General features: G+C 38.5%; 1 protein-coding gene across 1 annotated transcript in view; it reads right to left on the reverse strand.

The window, feature by feature from the left end:
- Nucleotides 1-611: 611 nt before the first annotated feature.
- LOC124393906 (A-kinase anchor protein 2) overlaps nt 612-17742 on the reverse strand; it is an 81832-nt gene continuing 64701 nt past the window's right edge. Inside the window, 5 exon segments of the mRNA XM_046861959.1 lie at nt 612-2140; nt 4990-5028; nt 7415-7608; nt 8921-10609; nt 10612-11068. Coding sequence (XP_046717915.1) covers nt 2030-2140; nt 4990-5028; nt 7415-7608; nt 8921-10609; nt 10612-11068 — 2490 coding nt within the window. The 3' untranslated portion in view covers nt 612-2029.

Here is a 17742-nt window from a genome sequence, read left to right on the forward strand (position 1 = left end):
GTCTCATCTTGCCTTTTTGCATCACAGCGCACAGAAAAATGGTGGTTTTGAACTCACACTTGTGCCTTACAACTAAAAACACATTTTTATATCAGGACAAGTGTATATTAAATACTGCATTTTCATGTATTATAGTATATGCATGTAGAAGAAAAAGAAGAAGCTTTTCTGGTGAACGAGTGTTCTTATAATATATATAATATATATGTACTATTCAGGCATAAAATCCGTAGCTTTATTCCTTTGTAGCTGGAACAAGTCCCCAAAATGAATGTCCAGAAGAGTATCTCACAAGCAGGAGGGTGCTTTATGATTTCACGACGATTTCTCCTTTATTGGCGGTGAATTTTGCTTTTCATTCTATGCTTCAAACTGCTGGTGTTTTTCCATGAAGAACCATCGTTCTCTCTGTTTCGTAGGTATACAATTATCTACAAAGAATTCATAGAACATTTTTATCGTTTCACTGCATAGCATCTAAACATTCTAATCAAAATCTGCTGAAATAAGGCGACGTATAAAAGAGAAACAGTTCAGCTCACTAATAAAGTGTTTACTTCCTAGAAACCTCCAGAGAGAAAGATTAAAGTGATTAATTGTAAGGACTTTTCACTGATAGTGCTTCTAAACACCTGTATTGCTTTTTCCGTATCACAGCCTGACATCGTTCATTTACACAAGCCAAAATCTGACATCACTCTTGTATATGGTGCACTGCACATTGTATTTATTCAGAGTTGCCAGATTGAGGATTTCTTCAATAATATCCTACTGTAGAAAAAAAAAAAGAATGAATATTTGGGGAAGCGTGTTTTTCTACCGCTATATTATTCTCAATCTGGCAACCCTAGCTGTACTTCTATATATCTTACATTTTATCACACATAACATACACACAGTATAATATTGTTGTCTCCAGCCACACAATACAAAAGGAAATTGTTTAAATAGGAATTAGATAAAAACTGAAACTGTATACGCAGTTCAGTTTTGTCAGTCTGTGGTTTCAGTTGTTGTTTTACATGGGATATGAGCAGCCCAGCTCTTAATCCTTTATCTGTTTCTTATTTTGTGCTGACGGCGAAGTCGTCTTTTTAACTGAATTGCTGTATTAATTATTGTGCTGTATTAATGCAATAGCTGACTTTCAGAATACTAATGTGGATTACAAAACTTTACAATGCGGCTGTTGTTGCACTACAAGTCTTCAAGCCAAACATTTGTGACCTACTTTAATTTTCTGTCTCGAAAATATTGCCCATGTAGTCTTTCATTTTCAGTGGATGCCAATATTGTTTATAAAGTCCAGGAACAAATTGTTTATACATCTAATTGGACATATTGTGCTATAAAATATGCATGTTGTTCTAATCTTCTGGAGTATAAATAACACAAACTGCATTCTCTGTGTTCTCATAACCAATCCTTGTTGATTACGAGAAGCGGAACCCTGGCAACCCACTCTACCTGAAATTCTTGCTTATCATAGGAGCAATCTTCGTTATAATTACCCACAACAGCTGCTCCTATTTTAATACAAAATGTTTTGTTCATTGTATAGAAATACTTCACATCACCCCACAAATCTTCATACTGTATATAATCTTTCTTAAGCCATTTGGAAAACCCACACGTTGGCATCGTCGACTCGAAGCTAATTTACATTTTCCCAGCCATTAAAATAATGGAATAATGGAAATCCAAAAAATGAAAATAAGCATTTTGTTCACACACGTCCCAAAATACTGCACACATCAACTACATTTTTTTTTAAATGCTGGAAACTAAGGAGAGACAGAAAGCACAATAATATATCTGAATACCAAATTGTATCGTATTGAGTTTTTTATGAGAACCTTTCCACAGATCCCACTACATGACTGAATGACCTTCTGTGGTGATCATTTGGAAATCCAACGATTATTCGATCCTGCAATATACATATTCTCTGAGCATAAATACTTGGTTGGGGTTCTCCAACACGCTTTTGGTTTTGTTATTTTTTCTTTTTTTAAATAGCGAGCTGACTTCATTCTTCCTCCTCTCCCTCCTCAGCGTCTTCCTGGTTGGCGTAGATTCCCGCTTCCCATCGTAGTGCCATGTTACTTTTCCTGCGGGTAACTCGGGTAGCCTCTAAAACCTGCCCCACACACGACACACAGAGCAAGAGGGTGTTAGCGTGTATGGGTGAATATAAATGATTCACAAAATGTACATTTTTGCTAAATTCACAAAAATAAAATTACAAAAAGCGTCTGTCATCAAAGGTGGATGTAATCCTTGATTTTGAAAAGCTCTCTATTAAAACACATTTATGCAAGGAGTCCAATTGTTAACATTCAGTAGGTTTTCTGCCATAGTACAGTCTTCAAGGCAGAAGTCTGTGGTTTCTCCCGAACTTCATTCAATCTTTTATTTCTTCCTTATTAACTTTACAAAAAGAAAAAATACAGGCTAATGAGACTTTATAAATGCTTTAGCACAAACTATACCTGGAACTAACTCGTTTAATATGTTCAACATGACACGGTCGATCTAAAATAAAATATTTTACATTTCTGCTTTAAGAAGTATAAAACACTTTGGTAAAAATGCTGCGTTTGGAAAATAATTAATTTTAGGCCTGTGGTTATTAAATTCTGCAGTTTTTTTTGCTATATGGACATAGAAATCATATGTTTTTGATCACTTTTTTACCCTCCAACAGGTGGTAGTCTTTAAGGCATTGAACTTTGGATCAGAAGGTCGTGCATTCAAATTTTTAGACATACCAAGATGCTACATTTGGGCCCCTGAGCAAGGCCCTTAACCCCATAGCTGCTCAGTAGTATGAATTACATAAATATAAAACGCTATGTATAAGAGTGTTTGCCAGGTCACTGTGTACCAGTTCACTAAAATATATTTGTTAAAAATCGATGTTTTTTTTCCTCCTTTTGGTTTACAGGTTATAAAAGCAATGTGTAAAACAGGCTGAATTATATAAAATGTAGTATTATGTCCAGTCAAACATGCACTTTGCATCATTGACCTACATTTACATACTGAGCACTACGTCTCTCTGAGCCTCATTTTCCATAAAAAAATGTTTTTAGGCTGTAAATACACTTGGCATCACACAATACACTCCACAGCACACAATACAGACTTGAGTAAGTGTGAACACAAGTTGTCCAGGCTGATTACAAACAATGCAGGGGAACAGCTACACAGACATGCTGTACCAGAACACCAAGTGGAACATCTCGAACTTTCACTGGATTTTACAATCAAGGGTTATGTATATATTTTTTCCAATGAATAACGTCCAATCCAATATACTATTTAAAAAAACAGAAGCAAATCAAAAGTTTTCTCCGCTGTGTTGAACCTGAAAATGTTACATACTGAAGAATGGTAAAATGATAAACAAGGCTGGACAATCTTTGTTCTATGTCAACGATATGAGGGAAGTGAGAATGATGGATAGGGTTAATGGAAAAGAGGTTTGGGTCAAACAGGAAACAGATGAGGTTTCACTTTGTGTTAACAAGGTGGACAAAAAGGTGCAAACAATTTGAGTGACATTTAAAAAAATTATGGAATTGTTCAATATATGGTCAACAGTAAAGTAAAGTGCTTTGCATATATATCTGTCCCTGTCAAACCTTTTCCACATTTTGTAGTTTTACAACCTGGGGAAGGTGTTAGCTTAATGGTTAAGGCATTTGACTTGTGACTCATGAGGTTGTGAGATCAAATCCCAGCCACACCGATCTGCCACTGCTGCGCCCCTGAGCAAGGCTTTTAACCCCATAACTGCTCAGTTGTATGAATGAGATAAATGTAAGTCACTCTAGAAAAGAGCATCTGCCAAATGCCTTAAATGTAAAACCTGGAATTGAATGTCATGAAAACCCATAACGTTACAGTTGTAAATGACTTCTGATGAAACCAGTTACCATCAGAACTCACATAAATACATGGTCTCAATATAAATACACCTTTTTCCAAAAGGCCCTAAAGTTTGCTAGAAAATGTACTTGAATAAACAGCATCATAAAGACCAAGCCTCAGAAAAAGGTCTGGAAAAATTTCAACTCTAAATTATACCTCAGTCTGTAAGAAGCTCTTTAAATGACATTCATAATGCAGGTCTTATACATGGATCTGAAAATGCCTTTTCTGTTTGGAGAGTTGTAGGAAAAGGTTCTCTGGTCTCATGAGACCAAAATGGATTTGGATTTGCTACAAATGCTAAACACCATTCCCAGCATGAAGCATGGTGATGGTAGGATTATATCTGTGGGGATGATTTTCATCACCAAGGACTAGAGAAGACAAATTGATTTAAGGAAAATCCAAACATTTCTGAAAAGAAAACCTGTTCCAGTCTGCAAGTGAATTTCCAACAGGACAGTGAGTCTAATGATTACTGCCAAAACTATACTCGAGTGGTTACTATAAGGGAAGTGGTGGCTGAGTGGTTAAAGCTCTGGGTTACTGATCAGAAGGTCTGGGGTTTAAGTTCCAGTATCGTTAGTCAAGCAGACACTGTTGGGCCCTTGAGCGAGGCCCTTTGCTATATGTGTTCCGGGGCAATGTATCATGGCTGATATGCTAAGAAAGAATTTCAGTGTGGTGTAATGTACATGTGACGAGTTAGAAAACCCCCACATTTTTCATAAAAACATTCATTATTTGCAGCTATACATATGCAGACGTATTACTTATTGTGCAAATCGAATGGTAAAATCCAAACAAAACTCATTTCAGATTCAGGTTGTAACACTACAAAATGTGAAAAGGTGGAGCAAATACATATGTAAGTCACCGTACATAATAAATAATACTGCACACAACATGAATCATTACTGACGTTAACTTCTCGTATGTCAAACAGTTTGACACCAATGAAACGTTACACCATTTGCAAAAGGCAAAGAAAAGGCATGCAAGGATGTGATGAAATGGACAGGTCAAGTTTTCAGGCAAGCAAAGTACCAGTACCTCAGATGTAACATCTTTAGCGAGCAATAGACGCACATACTGACAAGAAGGAAAGAGGAAGTGTTAGTCAATGATAAACACTTGCAGAAGAGAGCAGCTTTAGAAAAGTACATTTTTCACAAACAAGTACAGTGTTCTTTATTTTCCAAATATATTTATACAACTCCAATAAAAAAAAGTAGGGACAATGTGTAAAAGATTTATAAACCAAGAATGCAATGGTTTGCAAATGTCATAAACCTATATTTGATTTGCAACATTACATAAAATACTGAGGAAATTTATAATTTTTAGAAAAAAATACGGTAACTTTTTATTTGATTGCTGCAAGTCTGAAAAGAAAAAAAAAAAAACTCTGTAGAGCATCACCACTTATTTTTAAAAAAAAAGTCTGTATACGGTATGCCTGGCAACTAGAGAAACCAGTTGCTGACGTTTTGGGAGAGGAATGTTGTCCTATTCATGTCTGATACAGGATTCTACCTGCTTAACAGTCCTGGGTCTTCTTTGTTGAATTTTTTGTTTTATGATGCAACAAATGTTTTCATTGGTGAAATAGCTGCTGTTGTAATAGATGCAGTACGCAGCATTGTTTTGCTAAAATATGCAAGGCCTCTCCTGAAAAAAGTCATCTGGATAAAAACATATATTGCTTTAAAACCTGTATAAACCTTTCAGCAATTGATGGTGCCTTTCCAGATGTGCAAGCTGCCCAGTCCATATTCACCCCCCACCATGCTTTTGATCTGAGTTCTAATAACAAGCCCTCATCTCAGCCTTTTTAAGACATGTTGCAGCCATTACATTTTAAATGACCTAAATTAAGATGACATTGCATTCCGTGTTTGTTGACAGTATACACAGCGTCCCAATATTTTTGAATTGTGGTTGTAATATTGGGTAGAATTTTTTTTTAACACACACACACAAATAATTTGTATATGTGTATTTTAATTCTATATTTGAAAAAGATGAGATTTTAAAAAATTGTTTTTTTAGATTCACAATATTTTATTGAGAAAAATCCGCCTCAGACACAAGTTAGGCTGTTCAAATAATTAATTGAAAGAAAAAGTAAAAGAATTCTTAAAACTGAAAAGATACTTATTAATAGGACTTCTCATGTGCCTCAGCCTGTTGTAATTCTTTCTCTTTTTGGTGGTGACCTGGAAAGTCCCTTGCCTTTCCCTGTCTAAAAAGTTTTCAGTTTACATATGACCTAAAGAGGAATTGCCATTGAAAAGCCACAGAATTGCAACACTCTCAGATGAGGTATTGGGGGCAGAATCATTCGGAGAATTCCATTTAAAGTTGAACATAACAGTGCTACAACTACAGTACTGTTGGTGAGCTAACCAAACCATATTAAACTGCTCGTTTCAATTGAAATGCTAATATCATTACATAAGCGGAGAAAATGTATCTTAAATAAATAGCCCTGTGAGACAGTTAAATCATTTCGATGTTTTAGGGAAGAGGTCACCAGCCACCAGGTCCTGACTCAGTACTTTCCTGTGGAAGGATCTCAAGTACATTCTGAAGAAGATGTCTATAGATATGGCACTGTATTATTTATTTAGCATTTTGCCCTTTAACAATGACTGTACAAATGTACATATGTTGCGATCTGATATTTAAATATTAGAGGTCGACTGATTTTACCGAGACCGATTCAAAAAGCTGGGGTTGGTCATGATACAGTGCCCCTGAAGGACCCAGGGTTAAGGGCCCTGCTCACGGGCCCAAGAGTGGCAGATTGGCGATAATTGGGTCTTGAACCTCGACCTACCAATCAGTAACCCAAAGCCTTAAATACTGAGCTACCATCTCCCAAACAGTACTGAATCATGAAAATGTGCTAAATGCAATAGATATGAATATATTGATTTTATTAATAAATTATATAGTAAATAAATTAGAATTAATGAATATAATATACCGCTCTCCGTCTCGCATTTCAAAACAAACAGCATGTGGCATCAGTGATTCGCCTCTTCAGGCCGCCCTTGTAATAACAGCTGACTTTCTCAGTTGATCCAGCAACCCGGAAAAACTATCGGTATGGATCATTGCTGATAGCCGATAGTTCCAGTAATCGAAGATCAGTGTCAATAAAACTACAAAATCAATGAATCTGTCGACCTCTAAATAACACCCTCCATCCCCCCGCATCTTCATGAGAATATATATAAAATAAAACTGGTGTAGAAAAGGTTTGGAGTGCCCTTCACTAGACCTGATCCATGTCCAGTTGTGGAGATCTGCTTATTACCTCAGTTATAATAATTCCTCTTATTTTTAAGCATCAAGCTATATGCGGTGTGTGAGGTGATTTGGGTTCCCCAGCAGAAGAACCCCTGCTGTAGATGATACTTAACTACTATAATGCAAAAAACCCTGCTTCTCTATTTATCATGAAACTCACAGTGTTGTCCTCAGCCTTCTCCCGACGCCTGACTTTGTGTGTCTCATAATCTTCCATTAGGGTCTGCATGAAGTTTTTAGGCCGCTGGTTTCCACCTGAGTCATCGCTCCCCAGATCGGAAAGAGGGGATGGGAGTGCACCATCTGAAGAAGCTGGAGATACCGGCGGGGCAACACGGATCTTTTCAATTTTACCTGAGCCAACGGAAGTAGAAAAGCATGTAAATGAGGGTAGAAAAGCAAGATGATGTTAAGTGAAAGAAGTTAATGAGTAGGTCAGTAATGGATGGAGCAAATGGATCCAACAGTTAGTATCAGGATATCCCATGCCTTACAGAACCAGCTGGCTACTCTCGCTAAAATTTGCTAAAGCACTTTTTTATATACTAAACATGTTTGTTGTTGCTACAATAAAAAATACACCCATAACAGTAAGGAATTATCCAGTCCTAGGCCAGTTAGCCTTGTATTTCAAGACTGAGAGCAGATGATAATTTAATGAGGAACAGAGCAAATGATGATGATATAATTAAATATAATTTGAGGTGCAGAACTCAGACTACAAAATCCACAAGATCGCTCATATTGTAACACTTCCTTAGCGCTAATATTCTGTTGGGTGAATTTATACCTCAATAACAGTATCTCTTAACTTTACTGGTTTCTTTCAACAAAAACATCAAATGTTCCAGCATCAGCTAACACACAGGAGAGAAAATATGAAAGCTGGTGTAATAGAAGAACTTTGTTGGCCTAAAGACCATGACTTGCTAATATTCTAAGCAAAATCTTAAGCAAAACATTACAAAACGGCAGTATTTTTTAGGAATTGAAAACAAGTCTTCAGTGACGAAATCCTTTGAAAGTCTTTAAAGGTTTTTCGATTACTGCCGTTAGCAATGATCCAGAAATGGTGTTATTTTACAGTCTTGCATTTGAGCATATATATATATAAAAAAAAAAAAGGTATAATATAAATATGGACTGACTAAAGGTTCTTTGATAATAGTAAAATGTATAGAGCCACTGTTTGCTCCACTGTGAGCCTTGAATTCAAGTAAAACCATAATCATATTGTGCAACTCACCACCAGAGGGCAGTAATTGACTGCAATTTAAATAGAAGCACGCCATGTCACGCCTTACCGCGTGACTCAATTGTACAAACTGTTTATTCAAAAACAATTCACAAAGCATATTTAAGTTTCATAAAATCAGCCCATTCCTTTGAATCTGAATTAAAGGTGGAATGTCAAAAGTAGGTTATGATGCCAATTAGGTCAGGGTTTTGGTACAACCTTCTGTGGGATCCAAAAGCAGCACAGGTGGTGGTATGATCCTTTAGGTATAACGATTCTGTGACTTGTACTGCTGTTCATGGTAATGATATTATTCTGGGGCATTTAAGACCAATTACTTTTAATATTCCTCCTTTGGGTGGGTTCATTTTGAGCAGGCATCTCAAATATCTTATTATTCGTTATAAACGGAATATAGAACTGGCTTACCAGGAGCTGTCTTCCCACCAAGGACCAGTTTGGCTGGAAGGCTGTTGGTCTTTCGCTTGTGAATGGGATTGATGCTGGGACGAACAGTTTGGGCTTGCCGTTCCTTGCGAAGCTCTTCCTCACGTTCCTGGGCAGCTCGGATCTCTTCTTCGATCATGGACAGTGTCCTCTGCTTGCGTGAGCGCAGTTTGAAAGGCCCTGAGGTGATCTCTGGGCCTTGTGCAGGAGTCACAGATGCTGTGCTTCGAAGCTCTGCTGCTTCTGAGTACTTACTGAAATAGCTGAACTCTGATTTCTCGTTTGGTGGGGAGGACGGACTTGGGGACCTGTAAGCATTTGTGGTTATAACAGGAGTTGTAGGCACATGTACAGTAATATTTGGAGTGATGGTTTTCTTTTCTTCCACTGGGAATGGCTCTGGATCAGGTGGTATATAAGGAGATTTCTTTTCAGGTGTTGCTGGGGAAGGTACTGAAGCCTCTTCCTGTTGCACTGGGATTGGAGAGGACTGCTGCATTGCCTGGAGTGGTTCCCATTGATTTGTTTGGTGTGCAATAGCTTGCTGGATGGCATTTTGCACCAATATGCCGGCGTGATATTCAAGATCCTCTTCCGTGTAGCTGTCTGTTTGGTAGGGGAAACATGGTGATTTGGTGCTGCTTTCCAACTTTCCATTAATTGGTGTTGTGGCCTGTGGAGTAGAGGGAAAAGAATAGTCGCCGAGCGAGTTCTCCATGAAGGCACTGATGATTTCATTGGAGGCACCGCTGTCGCTTATGTTATCCATGCTGAAATCATTGGACAAGGTCTCGAGTACTGTAGTATCTTGTGATCTAAGAGATAAGTCATCCAATCCAGAGTCTAACTCCTCAGGATGATAGGAACTGTTGATTGATCGCTGGTGCAATTCTGAGTCTTCATCCTTGAGGATGGTCATCACTGCTTTGGCACAGGTAAACTCATCACTTTTTACTTCGTTGTCAGACGATGGGCTTTGGATGGGAGAATCTCCAGAACTGTAAAACACCTTTTCGATTTTGACATTGTTCATTTCGCCACCACTGTCCAGGGTGACTCTGCCTGGGCTGGTGACTGTAATAGAGCTGCCTGACCGATCAATATCAGAGGACCTGAAGAATGGTCTGGCAGAGTATATCTGAGGAGACACATTTCTTTTTGTGGCTGGCTGTTGCTGTTTGTGCTTACTGTGCTCCGTCTGAAGGAACTGTTGGCGGGCTACAGAGAAATCAATTCCCTGAACAACAATGTCGTCCTTATTTACTATTTCCGACTGGACGAAGGAGACCGTTTGTTTAGGGGGTGCTTGCGGTACCCTGCTTGTTTCGGGTCTCTTCTGCTTTCTCTCTTCATATCGTTTTAGTGACTCTAATTTTTCTGGTTCCAGTTCCTCCTCTAGTGTCTTTTCCTGTGGTGGGTTCCACCATTTCGCTGCAATTCCTGGATTTTTCTTTACCGCCTGATCACGAATGAGCTCTAAGCGCTCTCTCTCCAACTCTGCGACCTCCTCTGAAGGCCTGACCTTTTTCACCCTTATTTCTTTCTCTGTTGGTGTATCGAAAAGCTTTGCTGGCTTTTTCTCTTCAAAGAAGGGACGGAGCTCAAATCGGGCCTCTTTCTTGATCGTTTCATTGTCAGGTGACGTATTGTAATCATCACTCATCGTTCTGGGTGGCCATTTGGTTTGAAACTGTTCACATTGCCTTCAACAAAGATGGTCTGTTGTTTTCCTTCTATGCTTACATCACTGCTTATTGAGGATGGTGCATCAGAAACCTGAACAGATGGCCCATTTCCATCAACATATACTGCTTGGAGCACCGGGGAATAAGTTCCATTTGAAGTCATCTCAGCTCCGGTGTCACAACAGTTGGCCTCAAGGACCTCATCGAGATAGCGTATTTCCTGGGCGACTTCACCCTCATCCAGCACTTCTCCTTTGTGCTTCACACCATTCTGACCATTTGTTGCATGGTTGAGCTGGCTTTGGCTTTGTACCTCAACCTCCATGTCAATCTTATCTCCACTTATAACAGTGACCGGATCTAAGAAACTGACGCTTTTCAGGCTCTTCTCTGAGGTCCTTCTGCTTTTTAGTTCAGTGTCATCCTCTATGAGCTGGCAGGATTTCTGGGAAAAAAACAACAAAACAGAAACCTGAAGTGAACTAATTTGTTTTGACTTCTCACACTAGTAATGGAGCCACCATTTGCGAAACATAAACGTAAGCTCACGTATTATTCGTATGTTTATGTAATCTGTGCACTGCACGTAACTGACAGGAAGCATTGCATCAGACCATCATGCATAATGGAGGAATACAACATGATAAGATGTGAAGGATAATGAGTTTGAATGGGCTTGTTGAACTCTGACCCAGGACATCTGATGCTAGCTAGAAATAATTCATGACGAATCCACAGTGACAATCGAATTATAGGATCCCTCACAGAGTGAAGTATACAATAAACCTATTCTTATGGAATAACATTATACTCAATTCTACTTATTAATAGTTATAATAGTTTGATAATAAAACTTTATTAAAATTAATTAATTAATTAACATAAAATTCATTCAACAGATTTTATTATTATGAACATTTTTAAACAGCAACAGTTTTAAAACTATTTTAAATAAAATGCCTGCTTGGTTTATATAAAAAATAAATACAAATATTTTTAAAATAGAATAAATCAAAATAATAAACAAAATAATATGATTATATAATAAAACACTTTTTTAATTATATTGATTAAAATAAGTAATCAATTAAATTAAATTGATTAAATCAAATTAAATAAAAAAAAAACGTTTTATTTAATAGACCCCATTTTGTTAGACCATACAGATGTGTATATAAATGTGTATGTTTTACATTAATGCTTTATTTTCTAAAAATATGATCTACTTAACTGTTCTACTTATCTTAGCATACTTTAACAAACGTCTGTATTCCTACCATCCTTCATTGATTCAGTCCCTTGATATGCGGAATTGTCGAAAGAATCCATATTGCTAGACGACCGTAAACGTTGGCGAGGACGTGGCAGCGATTTTAAGCATGTGCAAATCAAAATCGTGAGTAGCTACAGTAACATGGCGCTCAAAGTTCGGGGCGGAGACTAATACAAACTTTGGAGTCCACCACTTTCGTGAGGGAACTAAAATTTGAACTGTGGTACGCATTTTATATTTTTATACTTTAAATTATTGTTATTTTTTTTATATATTCTATTTCTATTTACATGTTGGACAGTCATAATAAGCATTTCGCTACATCATACTCTGTATGAATGTGTATGTGACATAAAATTAGATTTGATTACGTAAAAGGTAAAAAGGATTGCGTTCAGTACGTATGAATAATTGGACCGTTACACCCCTAGTTGCAAGGTATTTGCAGCATATTATGCAGCAATTGGTACCAGATGAACATTTCTATAATTTAATTATCTTGAGTAGAGAAGTAATATTCATAGGAACCTTTAAAGGCCATTCTGTTGGGCTCAATTCCCTGTCTGCCCCAGATGGTGCTGTTTAATGTCCAAACAGTGAATAATTCACTGAAAAGGGCGCATTGATTTTAGGTCAGCGGATTCTTCTTTGTTTACAGGGGACTAATAGAGGGATAACCTACTAGGGGTTTTGACACACTCTGAGAAGCTAAGTGAAATTGAGTCTCTGATGTGTGAGGTCTAGAAGGGTGTCACAAGGCTCCTAAAGCCCATCAGTCCACAGGGGAAATACCATAGAGTGAGCTCATTATGATTTGAAATGGCTGGTAACCCGATAAGCCAGACTGCTTTTGAGGTCAGAATAATTAATATAAGCATTATACTGTATATAGTAGACAGACGTAATCCCAGATTAACCAAAAAATGTAGCTGATAAAAAATAAAAAAAATGATTGTACTATATTATAAGGAAACCTGGAAAACATGGTAAAGCGTTAACGTTCTTTCTATATATAGGTCGGAAAAAGTATATGTAAAGCTTGCTTTCAAAGGAGCATCACAAACATTTTCTGAGTCGATATCTGATTACAAAGAGATATATTAGGCTTATTGTGCTATGGCCCAGAGCTATCTGGCAACTTCAAGCGCCTTCATTCAAACGCCTGACATTCACTGTGCAAGGAATCACGCTTAGCTCCGAGGGATTTAGATATCTTTGTGACTTTTCATAGACCGTCACATAAAATCCTTGCGATCCTCATGCAAAGAGGATGGAGCAGTAAAATTCCAAAGAAGTTTACAATGTCAAATTTTACCGACGTTCCGTACGAGTGCACGCTGACAACGAAAATTTGATTGCTCAGCAATTATGTTTTACTCGTTGGTCTGCATGCATGAGCAGTTTTAGTTGTTTCCTTTTGGTTAACGGTTAATGTTTGGAAAAGACTTCGGGTCTGTAAATAACATGGCGTGTAAATAAGACCTCATGCAGATAACAAGAAGGGATATACGTTACGCGTCAACTCGCCGCATGCCCACGTGTCCTTTAAGCGTTCTAGTGACTGTCTCTCGACAACCAGACACGTGAATATCACATGAGGTACACAACATGACCTTTTTTCTCTTAATAAATAAAATATATCAGCAGACAGCATTGTGTTATGTTTGTATTTTTATCATTAAATGAACCATGTTCAGTTCTTCAGAATGTGAATATGATTAGGATCTACATTCTCAAATGTCTAGCAAACCAGATCATTCCAGTTTCAGCACTTATTCCCAGGTCTTTGTTGTAAAACTAACATCTGCACAATGTTTTGCATTGTGCAAGTCCTCTGCAACGCTCTAGATAAAATATTCTCGGTCCCTTAATACCCACGAAACTAATTTGCACCAGACAATTCTGTTTTGATTCTACGGAGAGACTAATGCTAGTGAAACGTTCGTCTCGTTGTCTATACGTGCTAGCAGGGGTCATGTTTTTAATGCGTTTATATTGCAGATTGTTTTCAGTGAAAGTCCTCGTCCTCTCCCACTCGTCTCTGCCTCAGGGTGTGTTCGCTACCACAAGATGATCCGTCTCCTCTATACACCCTCCTGATTTTAAGTATACTTCTGAGTCAGTGTGGAAAAATTCTGTCATGTGAGCCTGTCACAAAAGATTAGTCTACTGACTCAAAACTAGCAGTTCCTCTAATGACCTCTGACACTGTTATCGTTGGTACAACACACATCTGGAGAACTTGATTATTTGATCTCTGAACCCAAACCATACAAACGCAACACAACATAAATCAAAGGCTCAAATGAAGAAACACAATACAAAATGGCCTTCGGATCTTTTGTGGAAAAAGTTAGTGGACACATTTTCAGTGTGAAGGAACATTTATTGTATTGCTATACAGGGTTGTTATTGCCCTCAGTGGCTATTAGTGATGTAATGCAATGACACTATATCCATCTGTTTAATAATCACAGTAAACACACTGGAAATCATTAAAGGAAACTCACACGTGTGGGAATATCAGCTGTAGAGATGCCCTCATTTGTCTTTGTACCAGTCACTTGTGTACAGAAGTCCTAAGAGGGATTATAATGTTTTTGTTTCTTTCTTGTTTTCTTTCTCACGACTTAATTTTCTCCACGCGTCCGCACTGGTGCGCATTAACGCGCCCGCTGCCATAAACGGTTATTATCTATGATGCTGCATCTGGATTATTCCTTATGATCAATACTTATTTTTTCATGTATTTGGCCTAAGAGCATGTTCCAGAGGCAGCATTGTCCACGCGTCTGCTACCACAAATGGTTATGGATATTATCCATGATGCTTCCTCTAGAACACGCCCATATGTCGAATACACAGAAAAATTAACTGCTGATCGCAAGGAAATGGTGTTTATGTGAAAATTACCAGAAAACGAGAAAAATAATAATGATAATGCACGGCCTCATAGGACTTCCTTACTTGTGCCTGTCTGAAAGTAAAACTTCCTGCATCCTTTTTTTTTTTTGTTGTCACATCCCTGCCCTGATTCAGACTTCTAGTTTCAATCAGATGCTTACACTCCTAGCTATAGGGAGGTAATAGCTTAATTGTTAAGACATTGGGCTCTAAAGGTCATGAGTTCAAATCCCAGCCACATCAAGCTGCCACTCTTGGGCCCTTTTAGCAAGGACCTTAACCCCAAACCTGCTCAGTTGTATGAATGAGATAAATGCAAGTTGCTCTGGATGAGGGCGTCTGCCAAATGCCATAAATGTAGTGGATATACTATATACATATGCATTTGTAAATATGACATGAATAAGGCTGCAGCACAATCATCATCATTCCAACACATATTTTCATCATGTCATAAGCAAAAATTTTAACTGCTCTCTTCTCAAGCCATGTGTTTCCTGCTCAAACTCCACCTATTTCTTCGCAAATCTCCCTTACTCAGAATTCCCCTCGTAAAGTTTTTGACCCCTGCATGCCTCCCTTCTTTCTCTCTTTTTTTCATTTTCTCTATGTCTCAGTCCTGGTCATGCTACTTTGGCAGCATTAGGCTGTAATAAGTCGCACTCTCAGTGGGGGGATGTGGACACCCACTGAGCCGCCTCTGACATTCCCCACATAGCTCAGCTGTCCTCGAGGCTCCCGCAGCCTAATACAAGCGATGAAGGATACCTAGCCCTGGCACCGTTAATAAAAGCATGTGTTTCTATGTGTTTGTGTCTGCAAAGTAAACAAGACCACCAGACGCAGCATTTAAATCGATATCACTCTGTGATTATTCGTAATATTCTTGAAACTCTAGCATTTGGAAATGATTAGCAGATTATACGTGATTTAGACAGTCGAGCCTCCCTCGATGCATGGGGATTCTTTGAATAGCTCGCTCAAACAAAACTCGCTGAAAGCATGTTGGTAATGGTAGAAGCCTTTGGTCAGCACTCTGAGGGTCTATAGGGCATAGAAGACAATCAAAAGAGCATCAGACAACACCGCTAAAAGAAAAATCCTCAATGAGATCCTCATTGTCCTTACAGAAATAACATCTGACCAAGATTAGAAATTAACACCTTGGTTTTAATTCACCAGAATATTATTGAGATTTGTCTTGACCATATCAAAATGACCAGGATTCTAAAAAACTAAACAGAAGATGTAGATATTGAGGCATGGTTTACCTTTCCCTGAAGAATTTCCTCCAATTCGTCTTTCAATCTTCCTCTAATTCGTCTTTTAATCTTCTAGTCAATGAGTGGAGAAACTGAAGGGTCCCTTTCCCACCAGGCAAATGATAAACTCCTAACTTTAAAACCAAACTTCCTTTTTAATATATATACACTGCAGAGCAGTCATGACTCAAATGCAGCTCTTCATAAAAAGTTCTGTTGGTCTTTCTGACCCACAACACAAGCCCTTTCCTGGCTACTCCTTCTATTTCCCTCTTTTCCTCCTCCTCCTTCAGAGTGTTTGTGAACCAGAGGCACACCTCACTCACCCTCCATGTGCTGTTTCCTCTTGATCCCCCCCTTTCCTCTACAATGCCTCTCTTCTCTCTGGCTCTCTGATTTCTTTCCTTGCCTGGCTAAGGGCTATGATGTCATAAGCAGAGGGGGTTTGGTCTTGAGAGAGGGGAATGTGCTCCCTGGATGCTCATGCACAAAGACCCCTGTGTCAGAGCCAGCCAACTGTCCCTCTGCTCCAACTACATTTATCCTTATGCTACAACAAAAAGCTCTCAAAACACACTTTAGACAGAGGTAATGGAGTTGTAACACCACGTAAAAAGACGATTGCTGGGTGGAGAAAGAATGTGACATCCAGTCTGCATGTGCACACTCATGAGCCAGTCTCTATGAGCCAAGCCTAAATGTAAGCGACACTTTCCAGATCATCTGACCGTGACGGAATAAGGAGTAACCTAAAAGTTTTATCTTGGAAAGTTACACCAACAATTACACTGCTGAAAAACAAACACTTCCCCGCTTTTAGCGGGTGGTTCATCAACTGGTGGAATCTAGTCTGGGCAAAAAGTACCGAACACTTACTGTAGCAAAGCTGACAAACATATGAAAATGTGGGCCGTAGAAACCTTGCAGATTCTGGAGCAGCTCATCCTGTTGTTTCTTAACGAGTCACAAAATGATTTTACACATAAGACCAGAGAGTAGCGACAGACCAGTAAACATGAAGTCAGAAAGGAAAGTGTTTTCACAGACTTCAATACATTTTCTCGCCTCTGCTTTGATTAGCAAATCGATTCATAACTTGTTTAATCCTCTTTAGGGCTATACCTTCATCCCATACTGCTGATGTAATCGAAAACGACGTATCGAACATTTTCAATAAGTGTAATCAAACGAATTACGAGGCGGTATCAAAACGTTTCAAAATTAACTGGTGCAATTCTGTGTAAAACAGAGACGTTTGACATGACATACGTTTGACATAAGGCGATGCTGCAATGAGTCGTTCGAGGCTTTCGCATCAAGAGAACATCACTGGGAGACGACAAGAGAACAGAAAGACCTTCGACAAACTCTACCCCCGAAAAACTATTTGGCAACTTGTGCATGATGATCGTTGGCGAACAATCCACATGATCTTAGTTCTGCACCCACCCTACTCGCCAGATTTGACTCCTGCAGGCTTCACCCTCTTCCCGACGATAAAGATCGAATCTAGGGTACTCAAGGTTTTAACTAATCATGGCAAAAACACACCAGACCCTGTAATGTTGTGCAGTGTGCAATGACTTCCACTTTTCATTTTGTGTATGTAAAAGAGTGAACCTCATTATTGTCTATGAAATGTTGCAGCTAAAATTAGCACAATGAGTCCTTTCTCACAGG

The sequence above is a fragment of the Silurus meridionalis genome, chromosome 11 (assembly GCF_014805685.1).
Source record: "Silurus meridionalis isolate SWU-2019-XX chromosome 11, ASM1480568v1, whole genome shotgun sequence".
Lineage (NCBI taxonomy): Eukaryota > Metazoa > Chordata > Actinopteri > Siluriformes > Siluridae > Silurus > Silurus meridionalis.